At 37.5% G+C, this 16,486-nt stretch overlaps 1 protein-coding gene across 1 annotated transcript in view; it reads right to left on the reverse strand.

Moving 5' to 3' along the window:
* SETD3 (SET domain containing 3, actin N3(tau)-histidine methyltransferase) overlaps positions 1–16,486 on the reverse strand; it is a 62,467-nt gene that overhangs the window by 17,729 nt on the left and 28,252 nt on the right. The window contains exons 4-6 of the mRNA XM_068398715.1: positions 14,949–15,097; positions 13,855–13,927; positions 13,084–13,340 (exon numbers count right to left, since the gene is read on the reverse strand). Of these exons, the coding sequence (XP_068254816.1) occupies positions 13,084–13,340; positions 13,855–13,927; positions 14,949–15,097 (479 nt within the window). The remainder of the gene's footprint in view (positions 1–13,083; positions 13,341–13,854; positions 13,928–14,948; positions 15,098–16,486) is intronic.

The raw sequence follows: 16,486 nt of genomic DNA on the forward strand, positions 1-16,486 counted from the left end.
AAAACCTGTATTAAATCGGTAGATTGCCGTGAAGTTAATTGTTCACTTGACATAAGTAGTCCCTCTGTAACGAATCCACTGGAACACGCAAACCATGGGCAAAGATTCTGAATGTAACCCTCCCCATTCATAAATCTGTGAAACTTAAGGACGGCCCCTATATGGAGGCCACCCAGACATAATTCACATAAAACCACCAGTAAATTACTATAAAGGACAAAAACTATGGTCTTAAAAGACACGAGGCAGAAGAAAATCCCAGTGTACATAATTACCATATTTATAACATTCCATGGTACCATATTCCAGTAGCTATTTTAAAGATAAGATACATCAGCATATTTGATCATGTTAGATTTCTGACTTGGACTATTTTACTACGTAACTTAAGAACCCTATAGATTACAAGAATCTGAAGACACACAAAAAAAGAACAATACTCTGATTAAAAAATTGATTTAGTATGCAGCTTCTCTTTATAGTCCCTTGGTAAAAATGAAATCTCTCTAACAAACACTTAATAAAACCTGTCAATATATCTAGAAAGAAAAATGACACAAATGCATTAAGTATTAAATACCCTTGAAAAAAGGCACATATTCCATGAATTTTTGATGTACTATCTTGACATTAATGTAAAACCTTGATATTTATAATTGACAGATATTTAATAAAGTATAGAAGATGACTGCTGCATAGCATGCAAATTGCTCAGGCTGATCAAAAAAGATACAGACATATTTAAACTAAACAAACACTTAATACATAAAAAAACCAGATCTAGCTTTTATAGGTTCACGCAGCTAGGTCTCTCAAGATTAGCTTTGAAACGTGACGTTATCCACTACACCAACCCTCATTTTAACTTACCAAGTCTGTATGAAGTAGTTTCAGAAAGTTAGAGGGGAAGCTTTAAATAAAAAATGGGAACATGAAAATGTGAATATATTCATTTAGATGCAGGTCCTGACATTCTACTGAAAGAGTTATTATAAAGAACAAATACCATCTATTTAGTTACCCTTTCTGTGAAAATATTGTCAGAGCTGGCAATCACGGTGATGACCACTGCAAAAACAAATAGTGGCATGCTGAATTTCATTTACCTCCTGATGCTGCTATTCCTAAAAAAAAAATAAAAAAAAAAATCTTCTTCCCCTTCAGCATTCCAAGCCTTCTTTGAGACATTTGGAGGATATCTCAAAATAACCAGAAATATTAAAAAGTAACAGTGATTGCTGCCAGATTGTCTGCAGCCACTGCGGAAAAAGACAGACTGTTACTCTAGTCACCTAAAACACTATCAGACTAGAAGCCAGTTACTCAGTATGGCAACCAGAGAAAAGGGGAGGGGGGAAGAAAAAGAGAAAAAAAAGACACTTTTAGACATTTTTCTCTTTCTGGGAAGCCGTAATATCCAGGGGTTCGTGCCTCATGTTCAGTGTCTCACAAGAAAGCACAACTCCTGCTGCCCCCGCAGTGGCCTTGGTGCTAATCATTTCTCCATCATATTTTTGGATGGACGTCACAAGATAGTGATTCTCAAGTCTTATAAACTAGATGCCAGAGGACTCCTTCACTTTTGAGAAGGCTTGTTTTTATCTGGACAGCATGAAGGCTTCAGTGCAGAAAGCGTGGGTGCCTTTCCAGCTGAGAAGCCATGATCACCTTCACTTCTGCTATCTAGCAGACCTACAAGGCTATTAACCTCCTGTGAAAGAGTGGCAAGACTATTAGAGGCAGTAACCCCTTACCCTACTCAATCACAAAATGCCAAAGCTGTTTATCAGAGCTCCTAATCTTGACGAGGAATTTCCATTAAAATTAGCTTAATATTTGTTTACCAAGTGATGCAAAGTACAAGTCCTATTACTGTAACATGCAATAAAAAGTCTGAGTAAAAGTTAAAATCAGAGTACAAAAGTTTACATAGTGTTACATTAGCGTTCGTATCTATGCTACTAGATGTCTTGAAAAGAACTGATGTATTCTAGTGTGAAGGCATATTGGCCGGTATATTCCTTTGTACCATTAGCCCTTGTATACTCCAAGTAAGAAAAAAATTAATTGAATCACTGGATGTGATCAAAGTTAGTGGTTTGTTTTTTTTTTGAAAAGACATCACCTCTCAGCTGAGATAAGCTGATCATTGGAGTCATCTACTACTCCACTGTAATACATAACTAAAAAAAAAAAATAAAAAAATCCTTGTTTTTCTTGGTTTCCTGAGTTTGTAAACACAGAGGTGGTTGGATTTCTGTGAAAAATTTCAAGTACTCACAAGTCCAAGGCAAAGTTGTGGGCAATCGCTGCATCAATATGACTAAATCAGATTTCAATATTTTCAAAAACCTCTTGTGGACCATTGAAGTAGAGACAGCTCCATTTCTATCTCAGAAAAGCATCATACCAAGTGTTGAGATTATACTGATGCCATCACCCCACCTCCCTGCCAGCCTTCAAAACATGAAGGGTACTTGAAAGAGTTGAAGCCAAAACCAGTTTAAGCTTCCACCTTGTTAACTTTCATTCCTTTGAACGTAAAGTCCAAGGGTTTGTTCTGTTTGACCAATCTTTTCCTCCCCTTCTTTGCAGATTCTCCCCTCTTTCCAATGTACTCATTAACATGGGGAGGTTTCGTTAGGAGCCTTGTTTGATGCTACTTGACCGTTTCAGGCCAGTGTATAGGTGTACAAAAACACAACCACACACTACACACACACACTTTCAGGGCCAGAAGCAGGAAGATCTGTCAGCGTTTGCTGGTTACTGTCCCTTTCCCAGCTCTGGAAATCGTTTGAAGCAGCAGCCTTGAAGAGAAACTCCTCTCTGTGGAGCTGCTGAGGCTTTAACTGCCCTAAAGCTAAGTAAAATAAAGAATTCAGAATGGAGGATCCTAGTGATCTACAGGGAAACAAGAATTTGCTTTTTCTATTGGACATATGCTGCCTAATATAATGAGGGAAAGGCGGTTCACTGTACAGGACAGGAGACAAAGACAAATATTATTTTACTTTGCAATAACAGTTTATAACTACAGAGGCATGCTCTGGAATTTTCAAACAGCCCAATTCATTAAGCACTAGGAACTACACTAACAAACCTGTGCTGTTATATGACTTTTCTAAAGAAAGAAAGATCATCCTACTTTGCAAAACCTAATAGAACAAATCTTAAAATTAAAAAGGTACCATAGGATTGAAACTTATGTAATAACGTTCTTGCTTATTCTTTATGTCAGCAAATTTTATTTACTTTCTGTCAATATACACCAGAAAGCACTGTTCCAGCCTATTAGGGGATTCATGTAGCGGAAGCAGAGTGGAATGTCTCCTTCTGGTACAATGGAATTTAACTGCACAGTCCCTTTTTCTGTACCTTCTACCTGCAAAAATTGTTCTTAGTTAATGAGACAGCAGTGGCATAACAGCCAATTCAAACCATGACATCAACTACTAACTCAAGGGTCTGAAGGACTGACAACGCACTTCACATGCAAAGTGGACGTTACCATTTGGCTGACAGAGTACACAGAAATAATTCTGAACTGACTGCAAACGAGTACCCTGCCTACAATCCTGTGGCATCTCCTTTATTAAAGGAGAGGCAAGACAGCATGGAATTTTTAGTATCTACTTCTTGATCGCTCCATTTACATAATACTTCTTAACATACAGAATTCTAAAATACTAACCTTTCCCAGAGAAGGCAGCACTCAGATATGACATTTAAATTAGTGACCAAGTTTCCTATACCTTTTTCTGTCCTTTCACAAAATCACTTAAGAGGTGAATGCAGCCCCACTAAGGGCTGAAGGGATGACGTGGGAGAGCAAGCTGGCCTGAGACTGGACATGATTTGCAATGAGACAGCCTCCCCAGTTCTTCTCGTCCCCATTCACATAGCAGAAAGACACACTAGGTCTGTATCTCCTTTGGAACATCTCCTCAGGAAATGAGTTTAGTGTTCATGTTGAGCCTTAGATTGACAGGTTCAGTTTGCAGTACTTCAGTCACACAGGTACAGTAAGATAGCTACGCTAAAGAGTTTCCTCACCAAGGTCTATGTCTGCATACCTTGACATATCATTTACTTTTTAGGGTCCTCCTGAAGTACAAGGTTTACTTTGCTCATTTTGTTTAGTGCAAATGTGCACTATGTTCATCCACAATCTCATCACAGAACTCTACTATTAATTCAGTGAATCACAAGCCATAAATAAAATGCTGTGATGGAAAGCCTGAAGTGAACTGCTTTAAAAGGACAGGGACAGTATTTCCTATTCACAACCACACCACATCCAAAGAGTTTCCTAACAAGCATCAATATTATGCAGTACGGCCAAAGTTTTGCTACCTGTGAATCAACTACTCAAGTTTACAGATAAATCATACCAGGAGCCTCTTAGGTAGAAGCTTGGATCACGATCATCTTCTAACCAAGGTACCACACTGCACAACCAGCATGGCACACAGGGCGTGGTAAGTCCTGGAACCAGATGTACTGGGACTATAGTGCACATGCATCCAAAACTAAAAACTTAGCACTTCCTCTTCAACTTGCATTCAAACGATAGTACAAGAAAATAAACTTTGGTTTACTTAGAAACATATCAATCTCCTACTGTGTGGAGTATTAGCATTGGGTCTGACTGAAGAGGATAATCCTCTTTGTAATTTAGTTAAATTACTAATTTTAACAAAGATAAGTCCCCTGTATAATTTTGCAGTGCTTAAAAAATACATCCTTTGAGTATTCCATTCTAAGAAACATCAGCTTGTTATCATATTTTAAATTTATGGAACATTTATAACTGTTGTTATATCAGGAAAAATATTAAATCTGCACAATAAGTACAAACTTTATATGAGAAAGTATACTTGTAAGTGCATGATGATCTCCTGATGTCTGCTGAGGCACTCACTTCCACAAAAGACACAGACAACATCTCGGGGGATAAACTCAACTGGCCCAGAAAGTGCAACTCAGTTAAAAAATAAAAATAAAAGCAACTAACAGAAAAGCAAACAAAAAACCCTCCTCATTCTGTTGGCTGTAAAAACAGATGCTTATCTGCATTCTCAACCAGAAGAGTGGTTGAAAACCCCATCTTCCAAAAAAAATGCCTTAGAAGCCCATAATGCTAACAAGAGAACGTACTATTCCTCCCAAATGTGGTTTAAACTGTGCAGAAACAAATTTTGTTTAGCACTGGCACATAAGCTTTGAAGAACATCGCTGTTTCTCCAGTGGAAAGAGGGCGTTTAGGCTAGTATAACAGAATCCAAACCATTCAGAATATAAAATAAATTAAAACCTACTGATTAGGAGATCTTAACAATGAATGTCCAAAGAAAGATAACATCTATATTCAAAATGAAAGGTATGTTTTATCCTGTCTGTCCTCCTCCAACTTTAAAATATTCTGACTGTAAGAAATAGCAGACACCAAGTGAGACGTGCCTGTATTTTGATCTAGGTGAGCACGGTCCAACTGGTGCCCATGGACTGAATCTGGACCACAGGATGCCTCCATATGGCCTGCCACCTTTTCTTTCCTTGGAGGAGATAGGGAACAGATGTTGGAGGAGCAAACGCTGCCCGAACAGCCAAACATCTCCTCCTGTGTCCGGCTGGCTCCAAGCCCAGAGCTGTCTCTGTGTTCCTGTGGAAGGCAAGGAAGGAAGGGGGGAAGAAGGCAGCAGACCTCCTACCCATGCAAGGACTTGAGTTCTTAATTTGTCCAAGACAGACACAACCCAGCGAAGCCTGTAGCTGCTTCTGTGATGGAGAGGGGCAGCCGCAAGAATGGCCCAACAAAGCTCCAGGATCTGCTGTTATTGTCATCATAGCCAGGGGTGGGATGTACCAAAGTGACACGAAAATTGAGAATTTGGCGCATATTTGCAAAGTCTAAACCACCTTACGGTAGATACACTAAGTGGTACAGTACAAGCACACAGTCAATCTTCAGTTTGCTGCCAGCAAAACAGATTAATACAATGTTTTTGGCCCTCACAGAGAGAAAAAACATAGAAAGGCATAAATATATTCCATTATTAAGTGCCTATTGATTTATTATTGATCCAGCAGAACAACTCAGGCGTTGAAATTCAGACAAAGCAAATCCAAATAGCAACACTATTTTACCTTTGTAACTGCCTACGCAATGGAATTTTATATCTCCCCTTAAGCTGATACGTACAGTAGACAAGTAAACAAAAGGGAAAGATTTTATAGGGTTTACAACTGTGCTATCTTTCTTCCACTCATTTTTTACAGTGTCACTGACATCACTTCTGAAAAAGGCTATTTGATTGGCATGGCAGTGAGTGTAAATCAAGTAAGGCGAAGAACTGAGAACCCTAAGGACCTACCTGGTACATGACCAAAACTGTATTCTGCTTCCAAATACATTTGCTTTTGACTGCCTATTAGTTGAACTCCTTAGAAGCATTAAAATATTTTCTATTACAACAACGTAAAAATAATAAATAACTTCCAAACATTTGAATAGTTTAGAATGTTTTAAAAGGCAGTATATTTGTCTGCATTCACCTCAAACATTATTTAGCACGTGACAGTTAAATGGTGGTATCTTGAAGCCAAGTACAGAGAGAGACCAGACATTCTACTTCACACTGACCTGGAAAATCATATGCTTATTGGAATAGGATAGATTAGAAACAGTACAGAAAAATAACGTAAGAGCAGCATAAGTCATATTGAAGGTATCATCACAACTTCAAAAACTGGTGTCAAAATTAAGCTAGAGATGTGAAATCTCACCAAATATACCCAATATTGAAAAGTCAAATGTGATACCAGATTTTAAAGATGCTATAATATTATTTTGAGAACTAGAACTTAATGTGTTAAAACATCCTAACCAAAATGATATTCCAGTGTCCAACAGCTAATAACAGGATTTTAGAATTTCATTCACGCTAAATCAATTAGTCAAATTTTATATGAATAATAAATCAAATTTAGTATGTGATCAAAAGAGATTACAGCCTCCAGGAAATTAAGTTCTCTGTCCAATAGTGCAAACAAACAGATCAAAACATCTTTGGATAGATTACTGCAAGGTTTGTATTCATGATGGGACCACAATAACACTTTCAGAAGCACTGTCCAGAAGTCAGTACACACTAGTCAGAAAACTGGTATGAGTGTGATCCTGTGGAACACTGGATACAAAACAGACTAGAGATACTATCTGAAAGTATTAATGACTTCTGCCAATTAGATTCTATTAAAAAAAAAAAAAGGTGTGATTCATGGGGTAGCTTCTGTCTTCTTGAGTAACAGTAGCTTGACAGAAGGCAAAGAAAGCATTTGCAAGTATTTGCTCATTAACTTAACAAAGAAACATAAAATTGAGTCAAAGAAAATTAAATTTACTTGCTAAAATGTTACTTAAACAGGTGACTTTGCTTTCTCCATTCGGTTTAATTTTAAAATTCTTACTTACTGATCTCTCTTGTACTAGAGAGCCCAGAACTGGACACAGTACTCTAGATGTGGCCTCACCAGTGCTGCGCAGAAGGGAAGGATCACCTCTTTCAACCTGCTGGCAACACTCCTAATGCAGCCCAGGATGCCATTAGCCCTCTTTGCTGCAAGAGCACATTGCTGGCCCATGTTCAACTTGGCCCCCAACATAGTCATAGAATTATTCCACCCCAGGTGCAGGACTTTGCACTTCTTGTTGAACACCATCAACTGTCAGCCCATTTCTCCAGCCTGTCAAGGCTGTCCATTGGATGGCACCTTCCCAGGGATTGAGGTGGGGCTGACAGGCTTGTAGTTCCCTGGGTCCTCCTTCCTGCCCTTCCTGAGGACAGAAGTGGCATTTGTTTTCCTTCAGTCCTCAGCTACCTGAACTCCTCCATCTCATGGTCACTGTAGCCAAAGGCTGTCTTCAACATTCACAAGCCCAACAAACCCTTCCTTGTTTGTAAGTACAAGGTCCACAAATGCGATTAGCACCTCTCCTCAGTGGCTCCTCTGTTGCTTGGGCCAGGAAGTTGTCATTGATGCTCTCCACAAACCTCCTGGATTGCTTACACCCTGCTGTGTTGTCCCTTTAACAGATATCAGGGTGGTTGAAGTCTCCCATGAGGACCAGGGACTGCAAATGTGAAGCTATTTCTATCTGTCTGTAGAAGGCCTCATGCACTCCTTCCTTCCTCCTGATCAGGCAGCCTATAGCAGATGCCCACTACAATGCCACCCATATTGATTTTTTTTTTTTTTTTTTTTTTCCCCAGACAGCTAGCTTGCTGGTGCCCTTCAGAAAAATCTGCAGTCCCCCAGTGGTCAGTAAACTACAGGCTGAAAACACTGTCTAAATCAATGTCGAACAGCCATCCTGGACAGTCCTGTAAACCTGGTCCTTTTTCCAGAGCATGAGAGGCAGCTACATACAGATACTACCTCCACACTGAGTGCTGCTGAATGCATACAGCTGGCTACCATGGCAAAAGCTATGGCTAGCTGATGGGCTCTGCTAGTTTCAATACCTACCCCTTAAGAGGTTTTAAAAGTTCACTAAAATTATCATAAAATTGTCTTTTAGTAAGGCCGTTAATAATAGCCTTTACTCTATCTGGGGAAAAGATACAACACTGCTTCAGACCCATAGTGTGCATAATGTAAATAGAGTTCGGGCACTTCCACCTTCTCTAGGAACACCCCTTGTCTTGATGCCTTGTTTTGATTTACAAAAACTTCTCTGTAGTAGACTAACAGGCACACAGATGCAATTGAAAGTCAAACATGAAGACCACTGCATATTCTTTTAAAAAAGGTTCAAACTTGGTTGTATTTTCTTTAGGAATATAATCTCACTGTGAATGTCTGTAAACTATATGGCTCCCTCTTGTGCCTATTATACCACATCTCAGTGTACAGAAAAAAATTTAACATTAAGCCATAAATATTTGGGCTCTGTTCACCCTTCAGTAGGCATGTAATGCCCATAAATGTTAATGGAAGTCACACACATACCTTCCAGGGGAAAACAAAACCCTGCAGTTTACAAAACTCCTCTTTGGAACAAACTACAAAAACATCTTGCAAACTACAAGTCTGCTGCAATGAAAGTACTTTTTTGAGCATTCACTGTATTTTGATAGCAATGCAGAGGCCAAATACACCTTTAAAGTACATCTGTAAGAAGTTTTAACTATTTTTTAGTTATCAAATTACATGTTTAGAAAGGCGTCAGTGCGGTTTATAGATCCTGGCTAACATGCTCAAGCATTTATTTTTGTCTACTCAACATCCCACCTGTTTCTGCTTATCAAACCAGACTACAGTTTAGCTTGCAACAGCTGTGAAATGCTTAAATCTGCCCATTCTTCATGTGTATCCAGACAAAGCACTTGGAGGAAGAGTTAGAACCGCAGCATTCTCAGAAAGCCGCCCTTATGGAGATGCTAGGGAAACAAAACAGACCAGCACTTGTCAAAACTGCGCATTTATCAGAAGCCAAATTATTTTAATAACAGTCTAGTAATCCTATTTGGAAAGAAAATGAAGCATTTGAAGAAGTGATTTTTTTAACCCTGTTATTCCCCCGGCCATTAGAAACATTTTGCACACTGAAAATGCTGCGAAGGAATTAAAGCATTTTGCCTGCACAAAATATTCCCTTTTTCAGTGTCTTGAAATATCAACAAAACACCTTTTATTTCAAGATGCTACTTGTTTTACTTTTTGCAGCAGAATAGCTATCAAGAAAGTATAATTTTTAAAAATATTAGTTTGCATACCTGAAGCAGTATCAAAATCCTGGTCACATAGGCCAGCCTTCATTAAAATGCTTATGCTAAAGCAGTAGTAGCACTGAATGAAATGATGGTATACAAAAATCTAACTTTCCCTTTCATAAAGCTTGCAGAGTACACTGCCTTCCATAGGAAGGTGGTTTTGCTTTGCTTTTTTTCATTTATATGATGAATTTTTCTCTCCTCACCTCTTCTTCCCTTTTCCACATGCTCATGAATTTCCAAAAACATTACCCTTAGCACTAGTATTTTGTGGGTCAACTTTGTTCACAAAATGGTATGAGTGCATGCAAGATGATACTAAAATTCATTTCAGCTGATATTCTTTTCTGAATAATGAAAAATAGTATTTTGTTTTAGGGAAAGAAGAGGTGCTTTTTTATTAACTTTTTTCCTCCACCATTTCATAAATTACACGCTGTCATTCCTGAGAGCAGAAACAGAAAAAAAAAAGTTTTTTAAGACTTTTCCATGAGTTTTCATCAAAAGCATTAATAATAGGTACCCAGTACATTCACTTGGCACTTCTGGAGCCAGCTGAAATTATTTGTCTTCCTAACATGACATTTACTGAATGCTAAAAAAATATTCAGCTGAAATTGTGTTTACATGGCAGTGCTGAAGCATGGCACCAAACAACCAGAACACACCTAAAATTTACCTAATATTTATTACCATTCATTCTCCAAAGAACAAGAAAATAAAGAAAATGATTCCTACCTGATCTACCTTCATGCTCACATTCAACATGAAACAACAGCTATATTACACAAGAACATAAAACAAGAAACAAAAGCATTTGTCAGGAGAATAAAAAAAAAATCTGGTCTATATTTCTGACCACAAGTGACCAGAACCTACATTTTAACAATTCATACAAACGGCAACAGTACAGCACTAAACAGTTTCTTGGGTATACTAATATAAAGCTCAGAGAAGACCACCATTTATTTAAATGTTATTTCCACAAAGGTTTCCCATTGCTGCAGGTCAAACTGAACTGCATCAGTCTCAACAATATTAGACTGAGAAGTCTTCCTCCATGAGCTGCCATATCAGCTTCCATAGAATTGCAAACATAAAACAGAAAATATAACAGTGCAGAGTATTAAAGGCTTGTTACCATGTACAGCACATCACCATCACTGGGGTTCTAAAGACAGTCTGCCCCTAAAGTCATCGCACGTACATTATTTTCTTTGCAGTTTTTCTCACTCTTAACAGCATGGACTTTGATGCAGAATATAAATTATTTTTTAGTGAGATACTACTTTCGCCACACGAGCTTAAATGCTATACAAATGTTCTTTGATTAGCTTTAAGAGACAATAAGAGAAATAGCATGTATTTGCCATCCTTAAACAGATCATGTGCCACATGAAACTTTCATAAACAAAAAATGTTCTGTCAAACATTTAAGCTATTTTCATATAATTGATATCTCAAGCTTCAACCGATGTTACACCACTGCATTTTATATACATTCTTCAGTTGTGCTTGCATCACTTCAGTATCAGTTTACATTTATACATCAATCACTGAGGAGCGGTTCTGAAATACTGGACACATGGCAGTCAAAATTGAGGGTGTAATTCCAGATCTCATTTCTCTGTAAAACTGTATTTCAGGGTTTTTTTAATTAATGTTGTGACTATATAACCTCTCACATAATACTCTAGTGCAGGATTAGTCAATGAAAAGGATGGAACTAGTCATAGTGATAGTTTAACTACCTGATTAAGCACTGCAAGAGCCTGAATAGCAGTTGGAAGACCTGGATGATGTTGCACTACATTCTGCTAATAACTCTTTAAAAACAGTAGAACTATTTAGGGGTAATAAGATATTCTAAAGAACTAAAATTTAGGAGTTCTGTTTGCTCAAGCAGTATACTTTGAGGAAAAAAAAGTGAAAAGCTGGAAGGTCATGTGTGGACTGGCAGCCTAGAATAGCACATGGCAAGAAAAGAGAGCTGGCTAAGCTACCATTTCCTGAACTGTGACACCTGGAAGGAAGAATTTTGTTCCTTCATTAAAGCCATTGTTCCTACCCTACTCCTTGCCTCAAAATGAAGTGCATCTTATTTGCTTTTCACCCGCTGTTTCAATGACTTTAGTTTTCAAAATGTATCCCTCCACTCCTTATACTTGGCATAAATTGACACTGTGTTTGAAACATATAAAGTTCTTCAAATGCTAAACAGCTAAGCAAAATAATTTAACTTTTGTTGACTTAAAACAGTTAATAGAAAAGCTTTGGAACTCTGACAACATTAAAGGAGAACAGAATTGCTTTATTTATTCTGATCTCTTCTATGACCAAAAAAAAAAAGCCTCTGGATCACACAATTGTGGAAATTCAGTACAGAGTCATATGCTTTTTACACAGATTGTGCCACAAAAAGCTTTGGACATTTGGACATTGAGCACTACCTTGACAACAACACATCACCATTCACTTACAACATCAATTATGTCTAGACATCAGTGAGAGTAACAGTACTATTTTAGAAACTCAATTTAAATCATTACTTCAGAACATGATGAAAGTTCATCCATCCCAAGCCTCTCCATACTCAAATTGTTACCAGATGGGTTTATCTTTGTATTTGAAAGCAATCAAAATAATTATATTAAATAAAATAGAAAACAACAGCTAATCCACGGTCACTGGAAAGACAACATATGCAATGGTTTTGTTCTATGTCAATTAACAATTATAATTTTACTTTGTTTACTGCAAACTATACAGTTTTCAAAGAGTCATTTAGGCATAGGTTGTAGATTTCTGCAGGTCATCTAGCCCAGCTTCCCACAGGCAAACTTCTGCAGTCTGGCTACCAGTAGAGTAAGTTGAAAACAATAATTGGATCATCCCTTATCTCCTTTTCCCCAGAATAAACAAATCCAGCTCCCTAGTCTCTCCTTGTATGGATAAAGGGCTGAAGCAAATGATATCTTAATAGCCCTCCTCTGATCGCATTCCAGTTTGTCAACATGTCTCTTGTACTGGTGGGCCCAAAACTGTACAGTATTCCAGATGACGCCTCACCCAATGCCAAACAAAGGGCAGTAATCACTCCTCTCAACCAACTAAATACATTCTTATATATTCATAAGCCTACTGAACTGTGAAGCAGTTCAAAAAACAGCAGGAAATTGCTTTAATGAGTCAAACCTTCAGGATCAATACACTTGCTCTATTATTTAGCGTCACTGTTTTCACACCTTCCTCAATTATGATCATGAGAACAACATACACTATATACTACATTTAAAATGCTTACCTGAATAACTTTGTAGAAATAGGCATACTGTCGAGCTGTATTTTTATATTGGCTAAAAACATCATGTATGGCCTGAGTTGACTGAAGATACTGCACTTCATCTTCTTCAAAATAGAGAGGAGTGTCATATTCACTGGGAAGCGCCTGGATGTAGGGCAGCCAGAAAGAGTTGGGGTTGGCTCGCTCACAAAGAAGATGGAACGCCAATGTTATATTGCCCATGGCTTGAAGAATTCGATCTTGAGAATACAGGGATCCTGAATTAACCCAGAAAGGTGAGGCACTAAATTAATTGTCCATGGAAAATATCATCCTAGATGTACTTTAAACGAACATGATGAGATAACACAAGAATTTTCAACAACAAAAAAAAGCTCTTCAGGTTTCTAAAATATTTAGCTGCCCACATTGTATTATGCTGCAAGTTAGTTGACACAGTAAGCACCTCATGTACAACTGCATGACGGAAGACATGAAGAACAACACTTTCTGTACCTCAGAACATTTTATCTCCAAGTCTTATACAAGCTACACGATATGTGTTCAAAATAAGACACACATTTCTAGAAGATATCTAGTGTACTCAGCCAGAAACAAAGACGAAAATTATATTATTTCCACTGACACTTCAAGCTTCTAGATGTTCCCAACCTCAGAGTCGGGATGATAAGCAAGACCTGTAATAAAGGAGATCAGCTAAAAAAGAAAGTCTCCTATTGAATGATCCCATACATATCAACTTCTTGCTTAAGAACTTCCTTAAGCTCTTACCTAATACTGAACTTTTAGCTGACTCAACTGTCATCAACAGTTTTCTAGGAACCCACAGAAACAACTCTTCAGCCTAGAGAAAGGAAAAAATGCATAGAGGGTCAGTTAGTGTCTCAAATATACATCATCTTTAAATTACAGATTGGTTGTTTTTTTTTCAACCAAAATTATTCTGAATCAAAACTCTTCCTTCTCTTCCACTGTAAATTAAACAAAAATGCTATGTTTTATATTGTGGTAACCAAATGTTCTAATCTTCATTACACAAAGCTTAAAACAAAGACACTTAGATTATGAAATAAACTGCTTCAGTTTGGAACTGCAAAGATGTAGACTGCTCGCACAACCTCAAAACTACCAGATACATTATATTGCTATTAATTACATGATCAAATATTTTCTCCCAGTAGAGGTTTTTTCACATTGCCCGTTCCTATTTTAGAAGAACTGTTCAGGATTTTTAATCAACCAGTAGTGCTAGCCTTATGTGCTACCAAAGCCCTAAAATTAATATAATATGCTTGTTTTTGTTCTTCAAAGCTGTTTCCCATCTTTAAAATAGGAATGGAAAGAGGCAATTTTAAATTCTTACCTTTTAACAGTTAGCTAACTGTGTGTGTCTATATTCCTTACCTGATGACCAAAAGATATTCTTTACAATTATCAGGTAATTTGGGATTTTTTTCATTTTGACTGGAAAATAAGTATTGCAAATACCTCTTTCTGAGGCAAAAAGACCAGTGCTTTAAAAGAAAGGACATGAAAGAAGAGGAGAAGAGACTAAGTAGTTAGAAAACATGGAAGAGAGGGATACATCAATGGGGTAGAGTACTCTGGTAATTAGGTAAACAGTATAGGCAACACAGAGGGGAAAAAAAGAGGCTGATTAAAAATTCACAGTACTATCCAGTAGTAATAAAAAATACTAAATTTTATCAATAATTTTATTTCTCAAGTATGCAGAGTTGAGAGCATTTCAGAACAGCAGTTTCATAAGCGGTCAAAAGGGGAAAGGGAAGGTGGAGTGTTTCAGAGCTCTGCAGCTACATTCCAAACACTGTTTTCTAATCTAAGTCAAATGTTCACATGCTCACCTTTATCTCTCTTGTTGCTTTCAAACCAAACCCCTCCTCTTCAAAGTTAGCTATTTCAAAACCCTCTGTGGATGCTCCATTTTCAGTTGCCCACTTTATCAATTCAGGGAAATAGTCATCTCTTTTTCCATCAAAGACAACAGACAAACCTATATACACAATTTATTAAAAAACAAATGCAGAAATAAGGAGATCTAGAAAGATAAAGAAGTTCAATATAAAGCACATGTAAAAAGCTATCTGCTATCCCGCAGCAGTTCTACTTTGAAGTAGCTGAGTCAGAACTGGTCTTTGTTAAGTGTTACACAATAGCACACAAATGTCATACCCAATTTTCATCAACTTAAATATTCTGCCAAATTGGCTTACCAGTCATCTTAAAAACACAACCACCTAAACTGAGCTGTGATGAAAAATGAAGCTCCCCTCCTCTTTCCCTTTTAAATAAGCTGAGCGAAAATATTTCCCAGCTTAACATTGATGATAAATGTGATCACCACAACATGCTGATACAGACACAAGGAGGAATTTGAGAGGCAAGCTGCAATTTCATTAATTCAGCACTGGAAATGATCATAAGCAGATCTCAAGCTTCTTCTCTCACACACAAGGCAGTTAGCTTTTTCCTGTAGCATACAGATCTATTAAAATAATTAAGGATTGATCATCTTCCTGACATCACAAAGCTTGTCCAAATTTTTATATTTTGCTTCTCCAACAGGCACATGGTCCACCAGTGAAATCAAAAACCTCATTCATTTCCTCAGCTTTCCCCTTTACCATCATCTGATTTGAACCTATGCGTAACAGTTCCTGGCTACACTCAGCCAGCTCCTTTCGTACCTCTTTGCCTCTGTGTTGTTTTCAGCCCAAACTCTAGTGTTAGATCACATTAAGAGTGTCCAAATGGCCCCAAAATGTTCAGGCCATTTTATGAGTGACAAAACATCAGCAGCAAGTTGCTTACATCCAAAGATATCTTGGATAAACAACTCACTGTTGTTGATACTTTATTTTCATATTAGCTTTGTCTTTATTTGGAGGTATGCTCTAAAAAAGAAAAGCTAGCATTTCTCCTTTGTTTCATACTGCCTTCCGTATTCTATTTTCTGTGGAATATACTCAGAGCTAAGGCCTCACAAATCTGGTAAGACTAGTTGCAAAGCTTCTACAGACGTGATAGGTGTTTATACTGTCCAGGACTTTGCTCTTTTGATTTCCAATATCAACTACTGTAGAAGGTTACTGGAAGCTTTTAACATCCAGCTTGTATTTGGAACCACTGTGTAAGCATCTCTGAAATTCTACCTGTTCCTCATACATGATGTGGTCCGATACTTCCCACATTTGTCCAAATTAAAGAGCAGCTCCTTTAAATGACAAGCACTATTGGGGAACAATTTATTTCTATACTGAACAAAATATAGCTATACTAATGAAAATCTATATTAAAAATAGCTTTATTTTAAATTTTGCTAATGAGTCAAAAAAGGAAAAATTTTAGAATGTAAAATACTCAGTTTTCAAATTAAGAGTTT

This window comes from Nyctibius grandis, chromosome 4 (genome assembly GCF_013368605.1).
Source record: "Nyctibius grandis isolate bNycGra1 chromosome 4, bNycGra1.pri, whole genome shotgun sequence".
Lineage (NCBI taxonomy): Eukaryota > Metazoa > Chordata > Aves > Nyctibiiformes > Nyctibiidae > Nyctibius > Nyctibius grandis.